Source organism: Labrus mixtus, chromosome 7, assembly GCF_963584025.1.
Source record: "Labrus mixtus chromosome 7, fLabMix1.1, whole genome shotgun sequence".
Lineage (NCBI taxonomy): Eukaryota > Metazoa > Chordata > Actinopteri > Labriformes > Labridae > Labrus > Labrus mixtus.
In genome coordinates, this window is record NC_083618.1 from 5206247 (window position 1) to 5226890 (window position 20644).

At 39.1% G+C, this 20644-nt stretch overlaps 3 protein-coding genes across 4 annotated transcripts in view; 2 read left to right on the forward strand and 1 right to left on the reverse strand.

The window, feature by feature from the left end:
* Positions 1 to 3515: 3515 nt before the first annotated feature.
* LOC132977600 (interferon-induced GTP-binding protein Mx-like) lies at positions 3516 to 13804 on the forward strand. The gene is made up of 12 exons (XM_061042324.1): positions 3516 to 3844; positions 5302 to 5439; positions 5522 to 5676; positions 6034 to 6172; positions 6262 to 6460; positions 6585 to 6663; positions 6946 to 7068; positions 8796 to 8937; positions 9015 to 9173; positions 11240 to 11316; positions 11439 to 11735; positions 11839 to 13804. Exons 1-12 carry the CDS (start codon positions 3658 to 3660, stop codon positions 12061 to 12063), a joined length of 1920 nt encoding a protein of 639 aa, XP_060898307.1. The 5' UTR covers positions 3516 to 3657; the 3' UTR covers positions 12064 to 13804.
* Positions 12742 to 14967, reverse strand: LOC132977603 (THO complex subunit 7 homolog). The gene is made up of 8 exons (XM_061042328.1): positions 14877 to 14967; positions 14537 to 14657; positions 14329 to 14456; positions 14003 to 14089; positions 13404 to 13461; positions 13249 to 13315; positions 13073 to 13142; positions 12742 to 12926 (listed from the first exon to the last, which is right to left on the reverse strand). Exons 1-8 carry the CDS (start codon positions 14893 to 14895, stop codon positions 12865 to 12867), a joined length of 612 nt encoding a protein of 203 aa, XP_060898311.1. The 5' UTR covers positions 14896 to 14967; the 3' UTR covers positions 12742 to 12864.
* A 1229-nt stretch (positions 14968 to 16196) lies between these two features.
* Positions 16197 to 20644, forward strand: part of LOC132977590 (ataxin-7) — a 33456-nt gene continuing 29008 nt past the window's right edge. For both annotated transcript variants that reach the window (XM_061042308.1, XM_061042309.1), the window contains exons 1-2: positions 16197 to 16366; positions 18934 to 19040. The gene's annotated coding sequence lies outside the window, so the exon portion shown is untranslated. The remainder of the gene's footprint in view (positions 16367 to 18933; positions 19041 to 20644) is intronic.

A 20644-nucleotide genomic window follows, 5' to 3' on the forward strand; every position in this document is an offset into this window, starting at 1 on the left:
TTTTTATTTCCTTCAAGCGTGCATTCTTATGTTAACACTAACGTTATATTAAAGGCAGGGTTGGTCATTTTTTCCAGATACAATTTTTAACAATTGCCTTTAGGTCCTGACAGAAATTAATAATGTATGTGCTCTGAAAAAGGAACGAAGAAAATCCGTCATCTGTAGCAGCTTTCACCAATCACGCCTCCCTGTCTCCCTGCTCGGTCTCTACCCCTTGCGTGCACCAGCCCACGCTCAAAGTGCATAGTTTATGACGCAGTTTATACTGTGAGTTTGGGGCGTGGCTTTTGAGGGAGCACAGAGGGGAGGGGGTGGGGGGTGTTGACGGAGCACTGAAGGAAAGCTGCTTTCAAAATAATGCTAGTTCAAAAAAATGACCAACCCTGCCTTTAACCTTATATACATGGTTATATTAAACAGAAGTTAACAACAGCATTACATCAAGTCTACGATTCTGCACCTCCCATTCCACAACATCCAAAAGACGCTCTATGAGAATGACATGTTGACTGAAGAGCCCATTGAGCCCACTTAAATATAAAAGGCTTGTTCAAACATTGATTCACATCTTCTTTTTTTAAAGATTTATTTTTGGGCTTTTTATGCCTTTAATGGAGAGATAGGACAGTGGATAGAGTTGGAAATCAGGGAGAGAGAGAGTGGGGAATGACATGCGGGAAGAAGGCCACAGGTGGGATGTGAACCCGGGTCACCCGCTTGAGACAACAGCCTCCATACATGGGGCACACGCACTAACCACTGCACCACCAGCGCCCCTGATTCAGATCTGCTATCATGCAGTATACTCTATGTATGATAGTACAACTTCCAGTTTAACAACCTTTATATAACCCTATAACAGGGGAGTGAACAGAGGTGAAACAATAAAAGCTGATGCCAGCAACGACACATTTTCTTGTGAGTCACTCGTCACAGCTGTTACTGCTGGTGAGTGCAAGGCAACAGGGATAAAATCCAAAAGCAGATAGTTCACTCGTTCATTGCAGAATAAACAAGCACATGTATTGTATATCTGTATGTAGACAAGCAGTTAAAGGCTGGAGGGTTAATGTTTCAAGTTAGAAGTCCAGGTACAGGGAGGAAGACAAGAAGTAAGAATGAACCATTACTTCATTTGGAAAGGGGGCGGCACACAATTCAGTAGGGCTGATGACGACAGTGAAACCAAGTAATAATAATAATAGACTTTATTTGGCATGGACATCACAGATACATTGGACGAACCAGATGCATTGTTTAAGTGTTTTAGCAAGCATGCTAGTTCTCAACACCTGGTTCTCAAGTGTATGTCTGGTGACCAAAACTGCTTTTAAAGATCTGAATACATCAAGTGGATAGCACAATGATGGCAGATATTTGAGATTAAAGCCATTGAAAGACTGTAGCCTCCCAATTATTTTGAACAAAAGATGATACATGAATTTCCTGTTGGTGTCAACTGGTGAGCTTCTGTCTTTGTTTGGACAGTAACCCACAGCAGGAGAAATGAAACGTAACCTAACTAATAAATAAGATCTTTATTAACCTCATCCTGTTTTTCTGGTTTCAGATGCTCTTATAAAAAATAAAGGCATCTTGCTGTAGGCAACAGCAAGGAATGAATGCCACCAGGAAAGGAACAATGAAAGCCATACAAAGTGTACCATCAAGCAAAGTCATCCTCAGATTATCTGTGCGAATGTCACAACAGAAGTACAGTATTTACATTTTACTACATTATTTCCCTAGGCTAGGTTGCACCAGATCGTAGTGGTGAGGAGGGAGCTCAGCATTAAAGGACCATGGACCTAACTATATCATCAAAGATCAGGAAACATGCTGTGTTGAAGTTCTGGCTTCTCTGTCACCAGTGCAGCAGCCAGTATGTCATCCTTTTAAGTTTCCATTCCGGTCCAGAATGGTTGTTTTTGTTTTGACCAGACAAGTTAGGCGGTTTTACGGCACCCCCACACACGGTCCTTTTTCAACAGGCAAACATCAAACCAGGTGTTGCAGTGATGGAAGCCAGCAAGCGAACTGGCTCTGATTTTGGATTCTACCCAACCTTAAAAGCCTCAGCATTTTCCTAATAAGCTCCACGACTAGAAACGTGATAAAACTAGGATCAATATTGACGATGCTTTTGAAAAATGGAGAGTACAAGACAGAAAGGTTTCAAGACTGATGCAGAGCTGGCTAAACACTGAAGCTTCAGTGTCCTCGAGATAGCAACCTATCTACACATTGATTCTAGGAAGGAGGGGGCTGGGGGAGACAGCTCTCTTCAATGTTTTGAATTTGGACTTCAATAAACTATTTTAAGGCTCGGTATCAGAGTTACATATTGCTCCTTTAGGGCACATTTTTGATTTCTATTTTGTAGTCGATCTTTGTTCCAACCCTCACCTGTGGACATGAACTATAGGTATTACCTGGAAGAAGGAAGTAAATAAACTGATCTTTAAAACAGCACATACATTTGGCTCCCTGTGTTACTATTTCATGACACCTCACAGCAGTACATGACATGAATGAGGGCAATGTGAACATTAGTTAATTGGCCAAAGAATAAGTTGTCAGTGGGATAATGTCGGACGCAAAACCTTCTTGTGAGTATGGAAAACTTTCTTGTGATCATGAGACAGTTTCTGATGTGTGTATGAGATCATCTCTGGCTCGCAAAAGATAGTTTCTGGTGCATCTTAAACTTTTTTTCCCCCTGCCCATGTCCATTTAATGAAAATGCGATAAGAAATAAAAGTCATCTGCTCAGAAATTACAGTGATTTTCACTTGAGGAAAAAAATACAGAGTAAGAGTCACCACTGAGAAAGAAAAGCATTAATTGTGAATGTAGCAATTGTTAAAGGATTATTCAACCACACACCTTTTAGAGTTAAAAAGAAACGTTTTATAAAAGAGCAGTAGCATAGCTTAAAGGTGCACTATGTAGTTTTGGTAGAGAAATGTGAAAGTTGGAGAAGTGTACAGATTCTGTGGTATATGTTCATAATAACTCTAAACACAAACTGTCCAAAGAGGAAAATTTGGTCCCTGGAACACTGTTTGAAGATAAAATGCTATACGTGAGAAGTTATTGTGGTGGGGGGCCGCAACAGTGAAACCATAACTCTCCTGGTATCTTTTCAGCTCCAAACAATGCTCCAGGGATCCATGTTTTCCCTTTGAATAAAGTTTGTGTATTTAGTTCAGAAAATATATGTAATTGCTTCACTTCTCCAACTTTCAAATTTCACTACCAGATCTACACAGTGCACCTTGAACACAACTAAAACCAGACACTAAAACCTTAGCATCCTAGTTTTCACATCTGCATCTGCTCTCCCGTGGGAAGCCGGTGTGTTCCTGGTACAGTTAAGTCACACTTTACACACAGGTAAGATAAATGAAAGAAACGAAACTTTAATCATGTTGAGAGCGAATGGTTATACACATTTGGTGTCAGGTGTCAGGAGACAGGACACAGGTTGAGAGGAGACGAAACGAAACCTAACTTCACCTCCTATAAATTGTTCCTGGCAACACGAACACTGCTCATCTGCGACTGCTGCTGTACACATCAGTGCCAACAAAGCTCATTTCAACGGAGAGAACTTTCATTTGACGTATTTTACTTCATTGACCAAACATCACCATGAACACTCTGAACCAGCAGTATGAGGAGAAGGTGCGTCCCTGCATCGACCTCATTGACTCTCTTCGCTCTCTGGGTGTAGAGAAGGATTTAGCGCTGCCTGCTATCGCCGTGATCGGAGACCAGAGCTCGGGGAAGAGCTCCGTGTTGGAGGCGCTGTCCGGGGTGGCTCTGCCCAGAGGAAGTGGTGAGTATGTTATAGAGAGGTCATAAAAATATAAAGACATATAAAGCGTTTGTTAGCCTGTAGGGTGAATATGGGTGAAGTGGGACAGTTAAGATTAATAATGTTTATCTTTACATGTAAATACTTCCATAACTAAAAATCAACATTGAGCTAATCATAAGGAAGTATGTGATTAAAAAATAAAGTTTATGTGTGTATTCAGCAAGCAGTGAACCAGCGATGGAAAGCGCAATGACATAGCGTTTTGAGATGGATGATGTTAAGGTCTTAAAAGTAAAAAAACGAATGGATAGCTTTTCATTTTGATATATATTGTATGGAATATAATGATGAATCAAAATAAAAGAGAGTAGAGGGGAGGAGAGGGGAGGGGATGGGAGGGGATGAGAGGGGAGGGGAGGAGAGGGGAGGAGAGGAGAGGGGAGGGGATGGGAGGGGATGAGAGGAGAGGGGAGGAGAGGAGAGGGGAGGGGAGGAGAGGAGAGGGGAGGAGAGGGGAGAGGAGGAGAGGGGAGGAGAAGAGGGGAGAGGAGAGGAGAGGGAGATCTGAGGAGTGATGAGCGAGGATTGCCTACACGAGAGCAGATTTCAGGAAGTCTTTTTACTGACTGCTACTTTGCCGGTTATTATTAATTGAACGCTGTAGTGGATCCGACTTCAGTTAAACTTTACAACATCAGCAGAGTTTAATAACCCAAATAGGCACTATACGGAACTTTACATAAGCTATACGTCATGATTCGTTTTTGATTCACCATAAAAATCTGTTAATATATATCAAAAGATCAAATGGATCACAAACAACTCCTATTATTATAATATAGCCTACATATTCTTTTCACCATGTTTTTTCCTCTCTTCTATATTATATAGAGAATTATTATCAAAGAGTCCCTCAGTCAGTAAATCATATTCTTTACACATCATTATGGCACTAAAGTTTCACATTAAAAGGATAAATAAGTGTCTGGTTATTACTGATCATTATATTATCAATAAAAAATATTATTAAAGCAGCAGTAAATATAAATGCTAATAAGTAATAGATCATTTAACATAATAAGGCATTGTGTCTGTCTGTATGGTTTATTTCCTACTGGGACAATAACATTTATTTGATTTGATCTTATTACAAATGGATATCGCTTTCTCTCGTGTATCTTAAAACATATATCCTTGTTTCCTGCCTCTTTTGCTGAGTTGAGTGAATTGAGTTTGCCAAGAAAACATTGACATTACCGTTGACTTTCATTGTATCTTAGATAGAACATATTTTGAAGATGTAGTTTTGGTTGGTTGATTGATTGGTATTGGTCCTACCTTTAATCAAAATTTGGCTATGAAAAGATATTTGTATTTTTGGCAAGTTAGTGCACTGCTTTTACAGTTTTTCTTAGCACACTGGATTTCATTCAGAATATATCCTCTTTGTCTTTTTTCACTCTTTATTTATTCAGGCATTGTAACAAGATGCCCTCTTGAATTGAAGATGAAGCGAAAGAGAGAAGGAGAGGAATGGTTCGGAAAGATAAGCTACCAGAACCATGAAGAAGAAATAGAAGACCCTGCAGATGTGGAGAAAAAAATAAGAGAAGGTGCAGTGTACAGTATTATTAAACCCACAATTAAAAACCGGAGTACTGTATGATGGTTATACTTTGTGCCCTGTCCTTACAGCACAGGATGAAATGGCCGGGGTCGGCGTGGGGATAAGTGATGACCTCATCAGTCTGGAAATCGCCTCTCCTGATGTTCCAGACCTGACGCTTATTGATCTGCCCGGCATCGCAAGGGTGGCTGTTAAGGGACAACCGGAGAACATCGGAGACCAGGTGAACTTGTTCAGTGTCCCATAGGAAGCTAACAGCTGTTTTTGATAGACTCTTTGGTAGACAGTTTCTTCAAGAAGAATAAAATTGACAGTGAGGTCTGTGGATTAACTTGATTGGCCAGGACATAAATCCTAACAACCCATACACAACACCTCAGCAATGACTGAAGAGCAATTGATATTGCTGTGAAAATCTACAAAGTAAACATGCCTTACATGGCCACTAGCAAGGGTAAAAGCTTTTCAGGGATATAAAATTAACATATTATATGATAAAATATAGACCTGAGGACCACAGTGATTTCATAGCTGTGAAACGAATAGGGTCATTCATCACAGTGTGAATTTATATTTTCAGATCAAGAGGCTGATCCAGAAGTTTATCAACAGACAAGAAACCATCAGCTTGGTGGTTGTTCCGTGTAACGTGGACATAGCCACCACAGAGGCCCTGAAGATGGCCCAGGAGGTGGATCCTAATGGAGAGAGGACTCTGGGTAAACAAAGCTGATTTTGCAACAAGAGGAGGACAATTCGTATGTAGTCTATCCCACTCTCATATAGTTTCCACCGTTGTCCCTCTTAGGTATCTTGACCAAGCCTGATCTGGTGGACAAGGGCACAGAAGAGACGGTGCTGGACATCGTCCACAACGAGGTGATCCACCTGAAGAAGGGCTACATGATCGTCAAGTGCAGGGGGCAGAAGGAGATCACTGACAAGGTGTCTCTTCCTGAAGCGATAGAAAGAGAGAAAGCCTTTTTTGAAGAACATGTGCACTTTCAGTAAGTTTGTGCATTTTAGGTTAACACACACATATATATATATATTATTATGTTTTTTTCTACAGTGCTGTGGTTTGCAATTTTTAGCACATGTACTTACTGTAGTGTTATTTTAATGTTACAGAACTCTCTACAATGAAGATCATGCGACTGTTCCTAAACTGGCTGAGAAACTCACACTTGAGTTGGTGCATCATATTGAGGTGATTTACTTTATTTGACAGTTTAAGGGCATTGGTCGCCTAATGGTTAGTTTGCCTCGTATACAGATGCTCCAGTCCTCAAAGCGAGCGCCCCGGGTTTGAATTTTGAACTGTGACTCCTTTTCCCTGCATGTTATTTCCTCCTCACTCTTTCGCCAGTGTCTGACTCTATCCACTGTCCTGTCGCTTAAATAAAGGCGTCAATTAAAAAAAAAAATTTACAATATAAATCATGATATTTCACATTTGGAGTCAAAATTTTGACCCTTGTGTGATTTGCAGAAATCTCTGCCTCGACTTGAAGAGCAGATTGAGGAGAAGCTAGAACAGACCCGTGCAGACCTGGAGAGATATGGAAATGGACCCCCATCTGAAGCAGCTGAGAGAATCGTCTTCCTCATCGATGTGAGCTCTGACACTTTGCACAACATTTTCCCAGCCACAAAGGCTATTTCAATCAGGAGAGACTTAATTGAGAATGAACAATTATTTATTTAACAATAAATGTGCAACAATTTAGATTTGAATGTGCAAAGTCTTTGGGGGATTAGACTCCATCGTGACGACTTCATGTACTCGGAAGGGTAATGAGGCCGACAGCAGGATAGGATACCCCCCTATGGAGTCTAGACACTGGTGGTGGTGAAGAGGATGTAGGCTATCATGAGCCTGGATCTGGACTCTGCTGAGCTGGAATGGAGGTGACTGGGGCGGTGGTGGGTTGCAGCGGTTGCCCTGAAATGACAGAATGACTGTGGAAGAGAGAGAACTGTTTTAGCATTTTGCCGCAGCAGGATGATTGGTTGAGAGAGGTTGTGCCAGAATCTGGTTGGTTAATTACTGAAAGAATAAATGCCCATTATCAGCTGATCACCAGAGCAGGTAGACAGAGGAAGTAGTTGAGGTTGAAGTGAGAGGATAAAAGAATATAACCAGTCTTCCTGTCTGAACTTACGCTGAGCTCCATTACTCACACAGTGATGTAGCAACTTTGATATAATGAAATACAAAATGTCACTTTAGATTCTCCTAGGGGAAGCACCCAATAACGGTACACCGTTTACAACAAATAAATGTTTAATCATGTACATAAAAAAAAAATTCAGCATTTATGGCCAAAAAAAACAACTCACTGACTGGTTACCGAAGGAGGAGGAGCCTGAACGCTACAGGCCAAATGTCGAAGAGGATCACAGCAGTGCTGATGTACAGCACAACAACTCAACCTCAAGTGTCATAGTTCATAGTATACAGCAGTTATGTAAGCAGAAAATAGTAGTAAATCAAAGAAATCAGAAACAGGTTATTCTTTCACTCCAAAAAGTCAATTAGTAGAGTCTTCTGTTTGTCTTTGGGGTATGATATTGATTAATAAAGAAAAACACTGTCAGCTCTAAATGTAAACTTGAAGTATTCAAACCTCCAGGCTTAAACCTGATGTACACTGTACAATTTAAGGCCGATTTAGACCCAATTTTTGAGTCACACAACTGATTGTGAAGTTAGGCTGAATTTCAGCCTGATTACGCCTTGTTAGTCATGCAGTGTACAGGGTTGCAGGCGAGCTGATGTTCATACATCGTATGTTCATACGACTACACACAGCCGCTCAGTGAGAGCAGAGTAGAGAGCTTATTCCCTTACTTCAGGACTTTTATTGCTGATTGGAATGAAATATATGAACAAGAGAAACATTGGCAGGAAAAAGCTGTGGACCTCCTACTCCAACTTTATTGACAATTGCCAATGCTCTATCCCAGTGTGAGGTCTTGCCCGATATGAGCACACAATTTGTGAGCTTTGGTCGTGCGTCTTAAACGATTCAGTCGAACAGCTTAAGATGACTTTCACCACAACTTTGGTACAATCGCACAGTCTTTAGGAGGAGTGATACATATTGTGAAAAGTCCCAATGATGTGTTTTACTTTGTCGTCACTCATGGAATGTCTTTAGGCCAACCAGATTTTACATTTCTTCACGAGGTTCCTGTTTTAAACATACATAAATATTACTATCTATAATTACACTGATTGAAAACCTGCCAACATCACTGCTCACTACCACGTAGGAAATATAGTTATTTATGTGAAAAATATAAAACACAGTTTCTGCCTTTTACTGTTTGCTGCAGAAAGTGACGGCGTTTACTCAGGACGCCATCAGTCTGACTACAGGGGAGGAGCTCAAGTGTGGAGACAGGCTCAACGTCTTTTCTACACTCAGAAGAGAGTTTGGGAAGTGGAATGTCCACCTGGAGAATTCAGGACAAAAGTGTGAGTGTCTTATTTAGAACTGGTCTACAGCAGTCAATCAGCAGCAGAACTCTGAATTATGCTTTCATATGTTGCAGTCAACAACAGGATTGAGAGAGAGGTGGCGAACTATGAGGAGATGTACCGAGGAAGAGAACTGCCGGGCTTCATCAACTACAAGACCTTTGAGGTCATGGTCAGGGAGCAGATCAAACAACTGGAGGAGCCTGCTGTCAAGAGACTCAAAGATATAGGAGGTACATCAATGGATTACAGCTGCATGAATATATCATTTGAGCATGTGCAATCGTCACATCTCAGGACCTGCAATGTCCAGCAAATGATCTGAAACGTGTCAGTGTGCTTATTTTTAGAGGCGTGAAACTGTTCCTGGTTTTCCAAATGTTTCTATAAACATATTACATCAGCTGAGGATCTTTAAGAGGATCGTTGAGAACAGAGGATCGTTAAATTGCAAATGAATGCAAATGATGTCACGTTAGGCAGGAGTCACTGCAGCTAGTCCAGTGAGTGGCAGAGAGCACATACTTGTGTACAGTATGAAGGAAACAGTTTTCATTCAGTTGAAAAGTACCGTCCTTTTTGGTAAATATTTCTTGACAATGTTCTCAACGTTCCTCTTAAAGATCCTCAGCTGATGTAATTTGTTTATAGAAACATTTGGAATTGTAATGTTAATTTAATAAAGGCAGATTTAAGAGCAATGCAATAACAGTAGCACATAGTGCATGGATCATATGAATGAGCGGACATACATTCAGTTAGTAATACATAGATCTGCCCCCATTCATTTTCCCTGCCTGGCATTTTTATTAGATTGTTTTGGGGAAAGCAAATACCTTAAATGTCAGCAGATTGGTAATACAATAAAAGAATGATGAGGACAAAGCATCTAGGGTCCACAGATTATGTTTTTGTGCTTTAACACAAAATTCTGCAAAGCTCAATTGACACAGCTAGTTTTTAAGCAAAAGATATTAAATTATTAGTCCATATCGACTAGATTTCACAGGCTAAGGGCACGGTCACACTGGTAATCCGTACCGTGCCGTACTCAAGCAGCACCAGGACTAACTGTGCCTAAGCATGATAATCTTTTGTACATAACGTCGTAATACAGCACATGCATGCTTAATGCTATTATGAAGTGTGCTCAGTTTACAAACAGGCGGACTGAAGAAGGAGAACATTTTTAAAAAGGTACGTGCAGTCGAGTCCCCATCTGCACATCGGAGAACAACACAGAGAACAACACAGAGAACATGAAAGCTACTTTGTGTCTTATATTGTGTCATGTTAGTCAGATACAGCCATGAAACTCTGGATTTCTCCATAATGAAGGCTGTCAGCGTTGTGTACCTGCGTGCTCGTGCTCGTGCATTAAGTGTACCGTGCCAAAGCACACCTCTCCAAAGTGTGCCAAAGCCAAGGAAGTGTACCGTACCTGAGCACGATACGGAGAGGTCACACTGGTCAAACGAACTGGACTTTAGGGTTGAAGTGTGGTTAGGCACAATACGGATTGCCAGTGTGACCGCGCCCTAAAACAGTAAATTAACTTCACTTCTATTTGGCCAAAGACTTCAGTTATTTCCACTTATTCTTCATGGAAAGTATCCAACCAAATAACAGTTCCTTTCTATATTACTGAAATACGTTTGACCGTCCCTTTATTCTTGTGTATTAAATAACAATTTTAATACACAATTGATTGTGTATTCTCATTATTAGCGGCACCTATTCCCTTTGCTGTTTAATACAGTTGCGTTGTATAGGGGCTATAAAAGGAGTGGATGTACCACAGAGTGAACACACCAGCAGCGCATGTACAGTGTAGTGTTGTGTGAGTAACAATAGTAGTGCCGTATGACTTTTCAAGCTTATTAAACATACATTTGAGCATCATTAGACACAGTTGATTTTAGTTATACAACTGACTATTCCTAAAGTTAATAAGAAGCTGACCCTCTACCTGTTCTCTCCACCTGTTCTCTCTCCACCTCTCGTCTCCCTTCTTTTTAATTTGGGTGTCCCAGAGTCAAAGGTAGAGGGCTAAACTAAGCGTGGTAGAAGGAGGAGGAAATAGAGTTGAAGTCCGAAATAACTTAAGCATGATTGCTAATTTGTAATTCAATATATAATTATAAGTCAAGTCATTGCATTTATCTGAAAACTGGAAGTTTTCTTTTTTCTGTGTTATTGTGCAGCTCTAAAATAAATAAATGACAGATTTGTTTAAGTTTTATGTTTTACACATTGAAAATCAAACCCCTGTTTTACGTTGCTTTTCCATTTCTTCTAGAGGCTGTTAGGAAGGTGTTCGTACAGCTGGCCATGAGTAGCTTCACTGGATTTCCTAACCTTGCGAAAACAGCCAAGGTAGTCTGAACTTCATAATCACATAATGTAGTTTGATATCCATTGTTGATTTTGTTGACTCTAAAAATTGGATTAGCAGTATTTCTTATTTGTTTGTAGACTGACCAGAATCTTTTTCTTAGGCAAAGATCGAAGCCATAAAACAAGACAAAGAATCCACTGCTGAATCCTTTCTGAGAACCCAGTTCAAGATGGAGCTGCTTGTTTACTCCCAGGACAGGACCTACAGCTGCAGTTTGAGTGACAGAAAGAAAGAGGAGAATGAGGAGAATGAGGAGAATGAGGACGGTTCGGATTTGGATGAGGATTTCGAAACATCAAGACCCCCCCCACGTTCTGGATTTCAAAGTCTTGTGTACTGTACGGATAATCATGCTACACTTCAGGAGCTGATGTTGCACCTAAAATCATATTACAAAGTAAGCTTTAATGTAGGAGGACGATTTAGAAACAAAAAATAAAAACTCAATTTTTTAAACACAGATCCTTGCTTCTCAAAATGTTGTCATTTTCCTCCTTCAGATTGCGAGCCAGCGTCTGGCAGACCAGATCCCTATGGTGATCCGTTACCAGATGTTGCAGGAGTCTGCTGTCCAGCTGCAGAGGGAGATGCTGCAGGTGCTTCAGGAAAAGAAGAATTTGGAGTTCTTGTTAAAGGAGGACGCCGACATTGGCAGCAAGAGGGCCAATTTGCAGAGCCGCCTTGAACGCCTCATGAAGGCCCGTGTGTTCCTGGTGGAGTTCTAGAAAATACTTTTACAACCTGTTACAGCAGCAATCTGTTCTATTCAGATGTGCAGCAGCGGAAGGAAAGTGCCTCATGTTAGATAATCTTTTCTCTACAATTAGAATGGTTTAGAATGGAATTCTGACCTTGAATCTGGTTTCATTTATTTAACCATTATTATTGGATATGTTCAACTTTGTGCATCAGTCTGCTTTTACTGTGCACTTGGATCCCCCTTGTGGTTTTTACAGGAAAGCAACATTTAAAAAAAAATCCCTGCTTAGAATCAAAACTGTTGAAATCCTTGATAATCATTAAAAATGTTCATTATTTTGGTTTTGTAGATATCCATGCAATAAATTAGCACATGTAGTTTTTCACTTCTCAGAATTGAAGCATCTGCAATGATGTTGTTAATTCAAAGTTCTCAATTCCAGACTAGTCATCCATCAATGTTAAGATTTTTTTCTTTCAGCTATTAGTTGAAGCTTTTATCTTCTTCAATAACTTTTATTTGTGTAATAAGTTGTATTAGTGTAACATATCTCTTGTGCATTTCCATTGCTATTCTAGGGGGTGTTATTTCAGATACCTCAGTTGATAATCTCAAATTGAGTGACACAAACAGGCATTACATTTACACGAAAATACACACACCTAAAAAGTCACCATGTTGGTTAATAAATTTAACGCACATGTGATTTGGGCAAGTCAATTTTATTCAAAAACTCATACAAAAAGTTGTCTTACACACATGCACAAAAAAAGAATCATTTTTTAGAGGGTTGCTTTATTGATCTTCTGTCAGTATCTCCACGACTTCATTCATCATTCCCAGCAGGGCTCCCCTGATTGTTGTCGTCATTGTCTGATTTCTCATCATCTGTGACAGACAAAGAAGGTTAGAGAGGTACTTGCAGATTTGCTTGACTTTACAGATTAACCACTTAATATTTGGAATTTCTGGAAGAATGAGCACAACACAAAAATAGCCTTTCAGACCAACGAGCACAACACAGGGACACTCACTATCAAGAGTCTGCTGTAGTTCCTGAATAGTACTGAGTAGCACATGGAACTGCTTCTTTCTTAACTCCATCTTCGTAGGAGAAAAAGGAGATTAGATTTTAGAAATTAGATATCACAAGCGGTTCAAGAAATAACAGATTTGAATCGTAAGGAATAGAATATAGTTTTAGCCTCACCTTTGCATCTACATTTTCCTTGATTCGAGACAGTTGCTGGAGCTCTTTGTCAAGCGCCTCCAATTGTCTGTAGAGGATCAAACAAAATTAAGTACATAATCATAAACAAAACAGGTTAAAAAAAAAAGGAATACAAATATAATAGAGTGACTTACTTCAGTGTTTCATGTCGGTCTGGGTGTTGCTGGATAACCTTAGCTAAAGCATCATACTCTGAAAGGAAATAATGAAAATGTGAATGTGTGACACTAACCACAAATAATACAACTCTGTATTTATATTGTTAGCATTAAATCTTAACTGATTGATACATTTGGTTTACAACAAGAATGAAAAAATCCCTGCTAAACACTCCAATTCTTTTACCTTCTCTTAAATCTCAATCTGATTTCTCATTGTTTGGCTTTTGATGCATTGTCTCTCCATCTGTGATCACTCTTTAAATCTCCTGGGTATTTTCCTTTGGCTGTTTGTACAATGTGTTGTATACGGTTTGACTTAAAAGTACTTGTATGAATTACCATTGAATAAACTTTTCGTGAGCCATAACATTAAATACATCTGATGTTGCTGTTCTGTGTTAAATTAAATGTTCTGTGTTAAAATCCATGTTTACATTTAAGGAAAACATTAAACCATACTTTTTCAGATTATTTTCAGTAGTGATTACTCACTATTTTCAAGACTTATCTGAATTAAATTAGTAAATAATTGCAAAGGCAAGTCCCAATAGTTCAATATTATTGATCATTACCTTGGCGATTCTTTCTTATTCTCTTTGCCCTCTGAATTTCTTTTTTGCATTCGGTTATCTTCTCATGAGCGGACGTGATGTTTTGTTCTGAAATGTCAAGGTTGAGATGAGGTTAGTTTACCACACTGATACATACTGGGATGGTTACTATAGTGGCCCAGTTCTTCAAGTTAAGAGTTATGTAGTGCATAATGAAAGAACATGAACCAAACTGTTGAACACAAGTATTCAAATAGGTTAATGATAAGATGTTAATGTGTGCAGACTTAAACAAAAAGGGGTGTGTGGATGCTAAAGACCAGGGTCATAAAATCCTCATTTCCCACCTATGTCAGAGTAGATCTTCTCATAATTCTCCATTTCCCGAAGGTTCATGTCGTATACCATTAAAGTCTTCCCCATGGAGAATTCACACTGGGCCAGTGTGCCCAACATCCTCTGGTACTGCGTGAACCTGAGAAGAGAGGCTGTTTGTGAATCACTTTAATAGGTGACAAAGTCCAGGACTTAGGTCTCATGTAACTACTAACGTACCCTTCCTCAGGGGTCCCAGGCGAGTTGCACCATTTAGTGAAACTCTTGAGCAGCAAGTTGATTTTGCGGTCATCACCAGCCCCGTCTCCGTCAATAAGAAGACGTTTTCGAATAACTTCATCTGAAAGTCGGGAAACAAACAACCTTTCAGATATAGCAGAATGCTAACTGTTAGCTAGCTAACATGGCTGCTGTTCTGTAAACAGGCTGCTTTAAGTGGTAATATTACCGTCTAGGGTGTGTAACTGGGTGTATATAGATCCAACAGTAGCTTCGGCACACATTTATACCAATTTATTTTACAAGTGAGTTGAAATGAATTAGTTGCAAAGTAGCTTACCATCTGTAACAGCTCCCATTTCTATAGGTATTATAACTTTATTGAACCGCCGGAAGTGAACAAAACACGTGACGTACCTCTAAGTACAGACGTCGGTGATTGGCTGAAGAAGCGAGCTGAGTCTGTTTTCAAAGTTGACGTTTTTTTAAAGAGCTTTATTGAACAAAATAGTGTAACAACTATCCCAAAATTTGTATTCAAGAAATTATCATAATTAAATAATAATTTGATTTAAGTTTTAGGAAACTTCTCATAAAATGAGAAAGAAGGCTTGTCACGTGTCTCTTTGTTGTGAAGAATAGAAGGGAATAAATCACAGTTTGAAGAACTTCGTCCCCTTATTTAGTTATGCAATAAACATTTAACTTTAAACTTATGTTATAGATAACAGATGTATCATTATGAGAGTTTTTAGGGACAAGTCACTAAAGATTAAAGTGTTGGATAGTTACGTTTACCCCCCTCCATTTTCCTTTAAGTTGGCCTTCAAGTAATATGCATACAACCTGACAGCTTTCTACTTTTTGTAGAAAGTAAAGTTTTAAGCTATAACAACAAAGTACTTACATTCCAATGTTATAAGTTCTGATTGGATTTGAAATAAAAAACTGGACTATAATTACAAATGTTCCAATAAAAATGAAGCAAAACGTCTGTGATGTTCATTTGTGTTTCAGCCCCTGCTACACGTCACAGTCAAAACGTTTTATCTAAAGTAAAAAAAAAAGAAAAGTGAATCAACTAAAGCAGGGGTGGGCAACTGGCGGCCCGGGGGCCATATGCGGCCCCCATCAACCCTCAACGTGGCCCTCGGGTCAACTTCGACATATCAATTAATTGGAAACATGAAGAAAAACATGACAAAATCTGCCATGAAATCATGAAAACCAGAAATATGTCCATAATAATATTTGATCACTGGTATATGTTGAGTTAAATTTGAGACATTATTGACTGTAATCGTTTTTGTATCCTAAAATTTGACCCCCTGGCAGTGAGAATTAAATGATTGTGGCCCTTGCTGTGACCAAAGTTGGCCATCCCTGAACTAAAGTAATAAATATAATGTAAAACATGTAGGAGATGCTTTCTCTGACAAGACAACATCCACGGCAATAAACTCTTTTATGTAGTCCTACTTCTTTGTTTACATTTAACATGAAATGCATGCAGTATAAGGCTCGTCAGAACACTTCCCTCAGCTTATGTATTTGTCATTGTATTTGAGTGAAGACAACAGACCAAAAATATCCTGATTATGGAGAAGCTGCTTTAAGTCATTAGAGGGTGCGTGCGTCCTGGCGCAGTGACGTCTCTTGTCCCAGAATGCAGTCTGGTAAACAGACATGGAAGCACCAGGTGAAGACCTCCACAGAGGCTGAGCACTGCACTCGCTCTTTCCCATCGTCTTCTGTCTCTTTTGCCCGGTGCATCCATTTGATTTGTATCTGCCTGGTGTCACGTCTTCGTCTACAGAAGCCAGAGCCTGGGTAAGAGTGAAGTTTTTGTCGATCCGTGACGACTGCTAATGACTTCTGCTGTGCTGTCAGGCTTCTGCCAGCTTCTTCGCTAACGCTAGTCATGGCTGGCTACAGACTTCAGCTAGCTGGCTAATGTAGCCTCCACTGCTCTCTAGTAACGTTTGTACCAGTCACAGACCAACACTGTATGAAGCCAGTTTTCACGACACAACACCTGGTATACGCGTTGTCCTGTACGCCACATTTACCCTGTTAACTTTAACTTTTCTTTTCTAGTTTTTGAAGAAAAAAAAAAGTTAATGAACGTCAGTGTGGTTAGTGTTTGGTAGAGGTGGGAACATCGCTTGCCAGTTGGTCTCAGTTGGCTAATGTAGGCAAGCTAACTGAGTTACAATATAATATAATATAATATAATATAATATAATAGCTAGAATTACTTTATTGATCACAAACTGGGAAATTGTGGCGTTACAGCAGCAGGTTGTCCAAACACATAATATGAGCAAAAAACACAATATTAGCAAATCTAAACACAATATAATATTAAATACAAAGTAAATAAGCACTAAAAATATCAAAACTAAGAATGGGAATATATACAACCAGGATTTAACGAAGCATTACTCGTCTTAAATAGGAAGATTAAATATGGAAGATTGAATGTAAATGAGCAAAAACAGAGTTGTAAATGAACAGTATTGACATAAGTTAAAGTGCAGGAGTGTAGACATACTATAAGCAGAAACTATACAATATAACGGCGAGTAGACAGACAAATGAAGTGAACATGAGTGCAGGGATAATTTGTAAATTTAACATGTGCAGAACAGATTACAGTATGCAGCGACAGATATTATCATGATGACAGTTCTCTGCTCGCATGAGGTGAGCTGTTGTACAGAGTTATGGCCTTCGGTAAGAAAGATTTCTTGTATCTGTCCTTGTGACAGCGGAGTTCCATAAAGTTGTCACCTACTTTTCAATGGAAACTTTCTATTTTCTGTAGAAATTACAACATTATATTATGCCAATCACCGCCTTTGATATTCCATCTTTGGAGAACCCAAACCTATATGAATATAGCCTAAACTACGAGCTTGTTAACTATGTTTGTTGAAGTACCACACCTCGTTTACTGTATACAGTTGTATTAGAGCTGGATGCCAATTTAACACGGCCTCTTTTTGACTCTCAGTAGAATCATATCATGTAATTTTATATCTGTACATAATTTTGTTGTCTAAATAGTTGGTTACCGGAATCTCTAAGTAACTTTATATACACGCTGATTGAACAAATGGCCAGAGTCTATTGCATTAAATATCAGTCGATTGTTTTATCTGATAATGCATGTGCTTGCCAATTTATGATAATGATAGATATATTAGAACAGACCAAATATTCTAACATATCCCTTTTCATTCAAAAGTGGATGCCCTGAGCACACAGCACTGTCAGTCCTTATATCTTGGTGCAGGTGATGGAAGGAAAAATCAGCTTGACAGAACATTATTTAATTCAACGACACAAGAGGGGGGAAATAATTGTGCCTTTTCACGTTAACATGATTGTGACATGGAATTCAACTGCATCACATTGTGTTAATGATAAGGTGAATGATATGCAGGCCACAACCGAGGCATTATCTGTATCTACAATATGAGAGTACAGCACAGCCACCATTCAATCGTGGCCCTGAAACCCCTCTGACCCCCTTTAGATCTTTAATATGCAATGGGCTCCTGGTTTTTGAAATTGATAGGATGCTTGTTGTTTACTCAGACAGTGCAGTTGTTGGGTACTTTAATGATGACAAATTCTTGACAACAACAAACAATGTAGCTGTTGATAAAACTTTTGAAATGTGTCTCTTAGGGTGCCTAAAGGGATCATGTTAGTAATACTGCAGGAAAATGAATGGGAACAACATTATTTTCACTGTTTCTGCAAGTGCTTTACGACGTAGAGAAGTATTTTTCTGAAGTACAGAAACAAATCAGACCTTTAACCCAATACATAACAGTGTGAGCAAGATGTCAGAGCTGATCTACACTTTTATTATGATTACTTTTCTAAATTCAATAATTGCATTTCATTTTCTAATTTCATAGATTCTGCATAGTGTATGCAATAAGTAATGGCTTCATTGTCCTCAGGTTTTCAGATGCCAGGACCTTTTTACTGTGCATACTTGCTTAGTCCTGGGTCTTACTTAATCACCAACACAGCCATCATAAGTTTTGTTTCATTATACCTGAGCTATATTTTCTTTATTTTAGACGACCTATAATATATTTCTTGACTAAGTTTAGACAACATGTTAAAATGTTATGGTCTTGGTTGTATATACGCATTAGTGGGTGAGATGACAGGACGTTTAGAGATGATACTCAATAGGTTGGATAACTGCATTGAGGTGAGTTTGATGACGACAAAGCTTTGACGGTTTTCCTCTCCTGGTTAATTATTAGATATCCATATTTTCAATTTACCTCTATCAAGAAATGGCAGAAAAAAAGAAGTAGATTCTAACTTGACTTCCCTCAATGTGTACGTGACCTTGTGTTTGCCTCCAGACTTCCGCTCCGGTGTGATTGTGTGTGGCTGTCAGCGATCACCGAAACTGATGAGGATTGGCTGATTGAGTTACAAAAAAGTTCCCTTTTTTTCTTATTTTGCTAAGGTAAGCGACTCATTACTCTACACTCAGTTTATCATTTCTGTTTTCTGTAGCTGTAAAAATCATTTATGGTCATGGATAGTTGTATAGAGCGTAGTGGTGTTACATATTGAAATAATTAGAAACATACAGAGTTCCATCGTGTATCAATTTGAACATCTCAGCAACAGACCACCCTCATTTCCCAAAGAGACATTCTATTGACTCTGAGGTTGAACTGTGTACTAACTTTGCATTTTCTTTAAGTTCATCACATATAAAAAAGAAAAAACAAGTAATAATTGATTTAAGAAACCATATGTTAAATAAACCATTGACATCTATATATATATTAAGTATAGAGACTTTAATTTATCATCATTGCACACGGTCAAACAGAAAAGACACCTGTCATTATTACTTTTACTTACTATTACTTTTTTTACGTAGTATACATTTAGTTTCTTTAGAATTGGATGTAGCACAATCCATCACTGCAGGCCTACAAAAAATAAAATGTCCATTTTCATGTCCAATATTTATTGATGCTTAAGTGTTGCTGGGTGTCTCTTTGGGACTTTACTATTAGTATATGGTTAGTACTGGTACTGTGTTGGGTTGCATATTTGGCAGATAAGGTGCATGTTTTGTTAGACCATAAAGTGCAACATCATTTTCAGTGCAACATTATGCCTCACAGTGTCACCACATCAGAAACCTTCATCAGGTTCAAATGTAATCTTTTTTGTCTGATCATTCAACTTTCATCTTTAGTAGAAATGTTCCAATATCATCCCTTGTCTCACACACGTTCTTTTACCAACACTTGAGTCTCTGTCAATACTAAGGGCGCACTCACACTGGGCAATCCATGCCCAAGCACGCTTCACCCCTAAAGTCCAGTTTGTTTGACTAGTGCGAGTGCTCCGATACGTGCTCAAGCACGGTACACTTCCTTGGCACGCTTCGAAGAGGTGTGCTATGGCACGGTACAGTTCATGCATAAACACAAGCACACGGGTACACAATGTGTCAGTCTTTATTATGGAGAAGAGTGTTCTGTCTGTATCTGACTAAAATGACTAAAAATATGCTACAAAGTCAGTAAAGTAGCTGTTTTGTTCTCCGTGTTGTTCTCACTCCCTTTTTTTTATTTTCTTTTTTTTTATCGAGTCCGCCTGTCTTGTAAACTAAGCACACGGCATAGCCACGTAAAGACATGCGTTGTATAGAACATTGTGTACAAGAGGTAACCGTGCTCAGGCCCGGTTAGTCCTGGAGCATTGTGAATGCAGGCCAGTGGGGGAATGGGGAGGGGGAGGATCATCGTGCTTAAGCATGGTACCGGACAACTTGGCTAGTGTGAGTGTGCCCTAAGTATCCCTCCAATACAGTGCTTAAAAAATTAACATAATATTCATGAAAAAACCCTTACTAACATTTTTCTTACTGTACTGCTTGCACTTCACTGTTAACTGTTTGTTATTGCTGCTAATAATTGACCTGAAACAAGTTATTTTTAGGGGGCTTATTGGTTTATAATTTTAAACTGGTGCAAATACATAATTCTGAACTTTAGACAGTATCAGATGCAGAAATGAATACTGGTGTTGGCATTGGAAAAATAT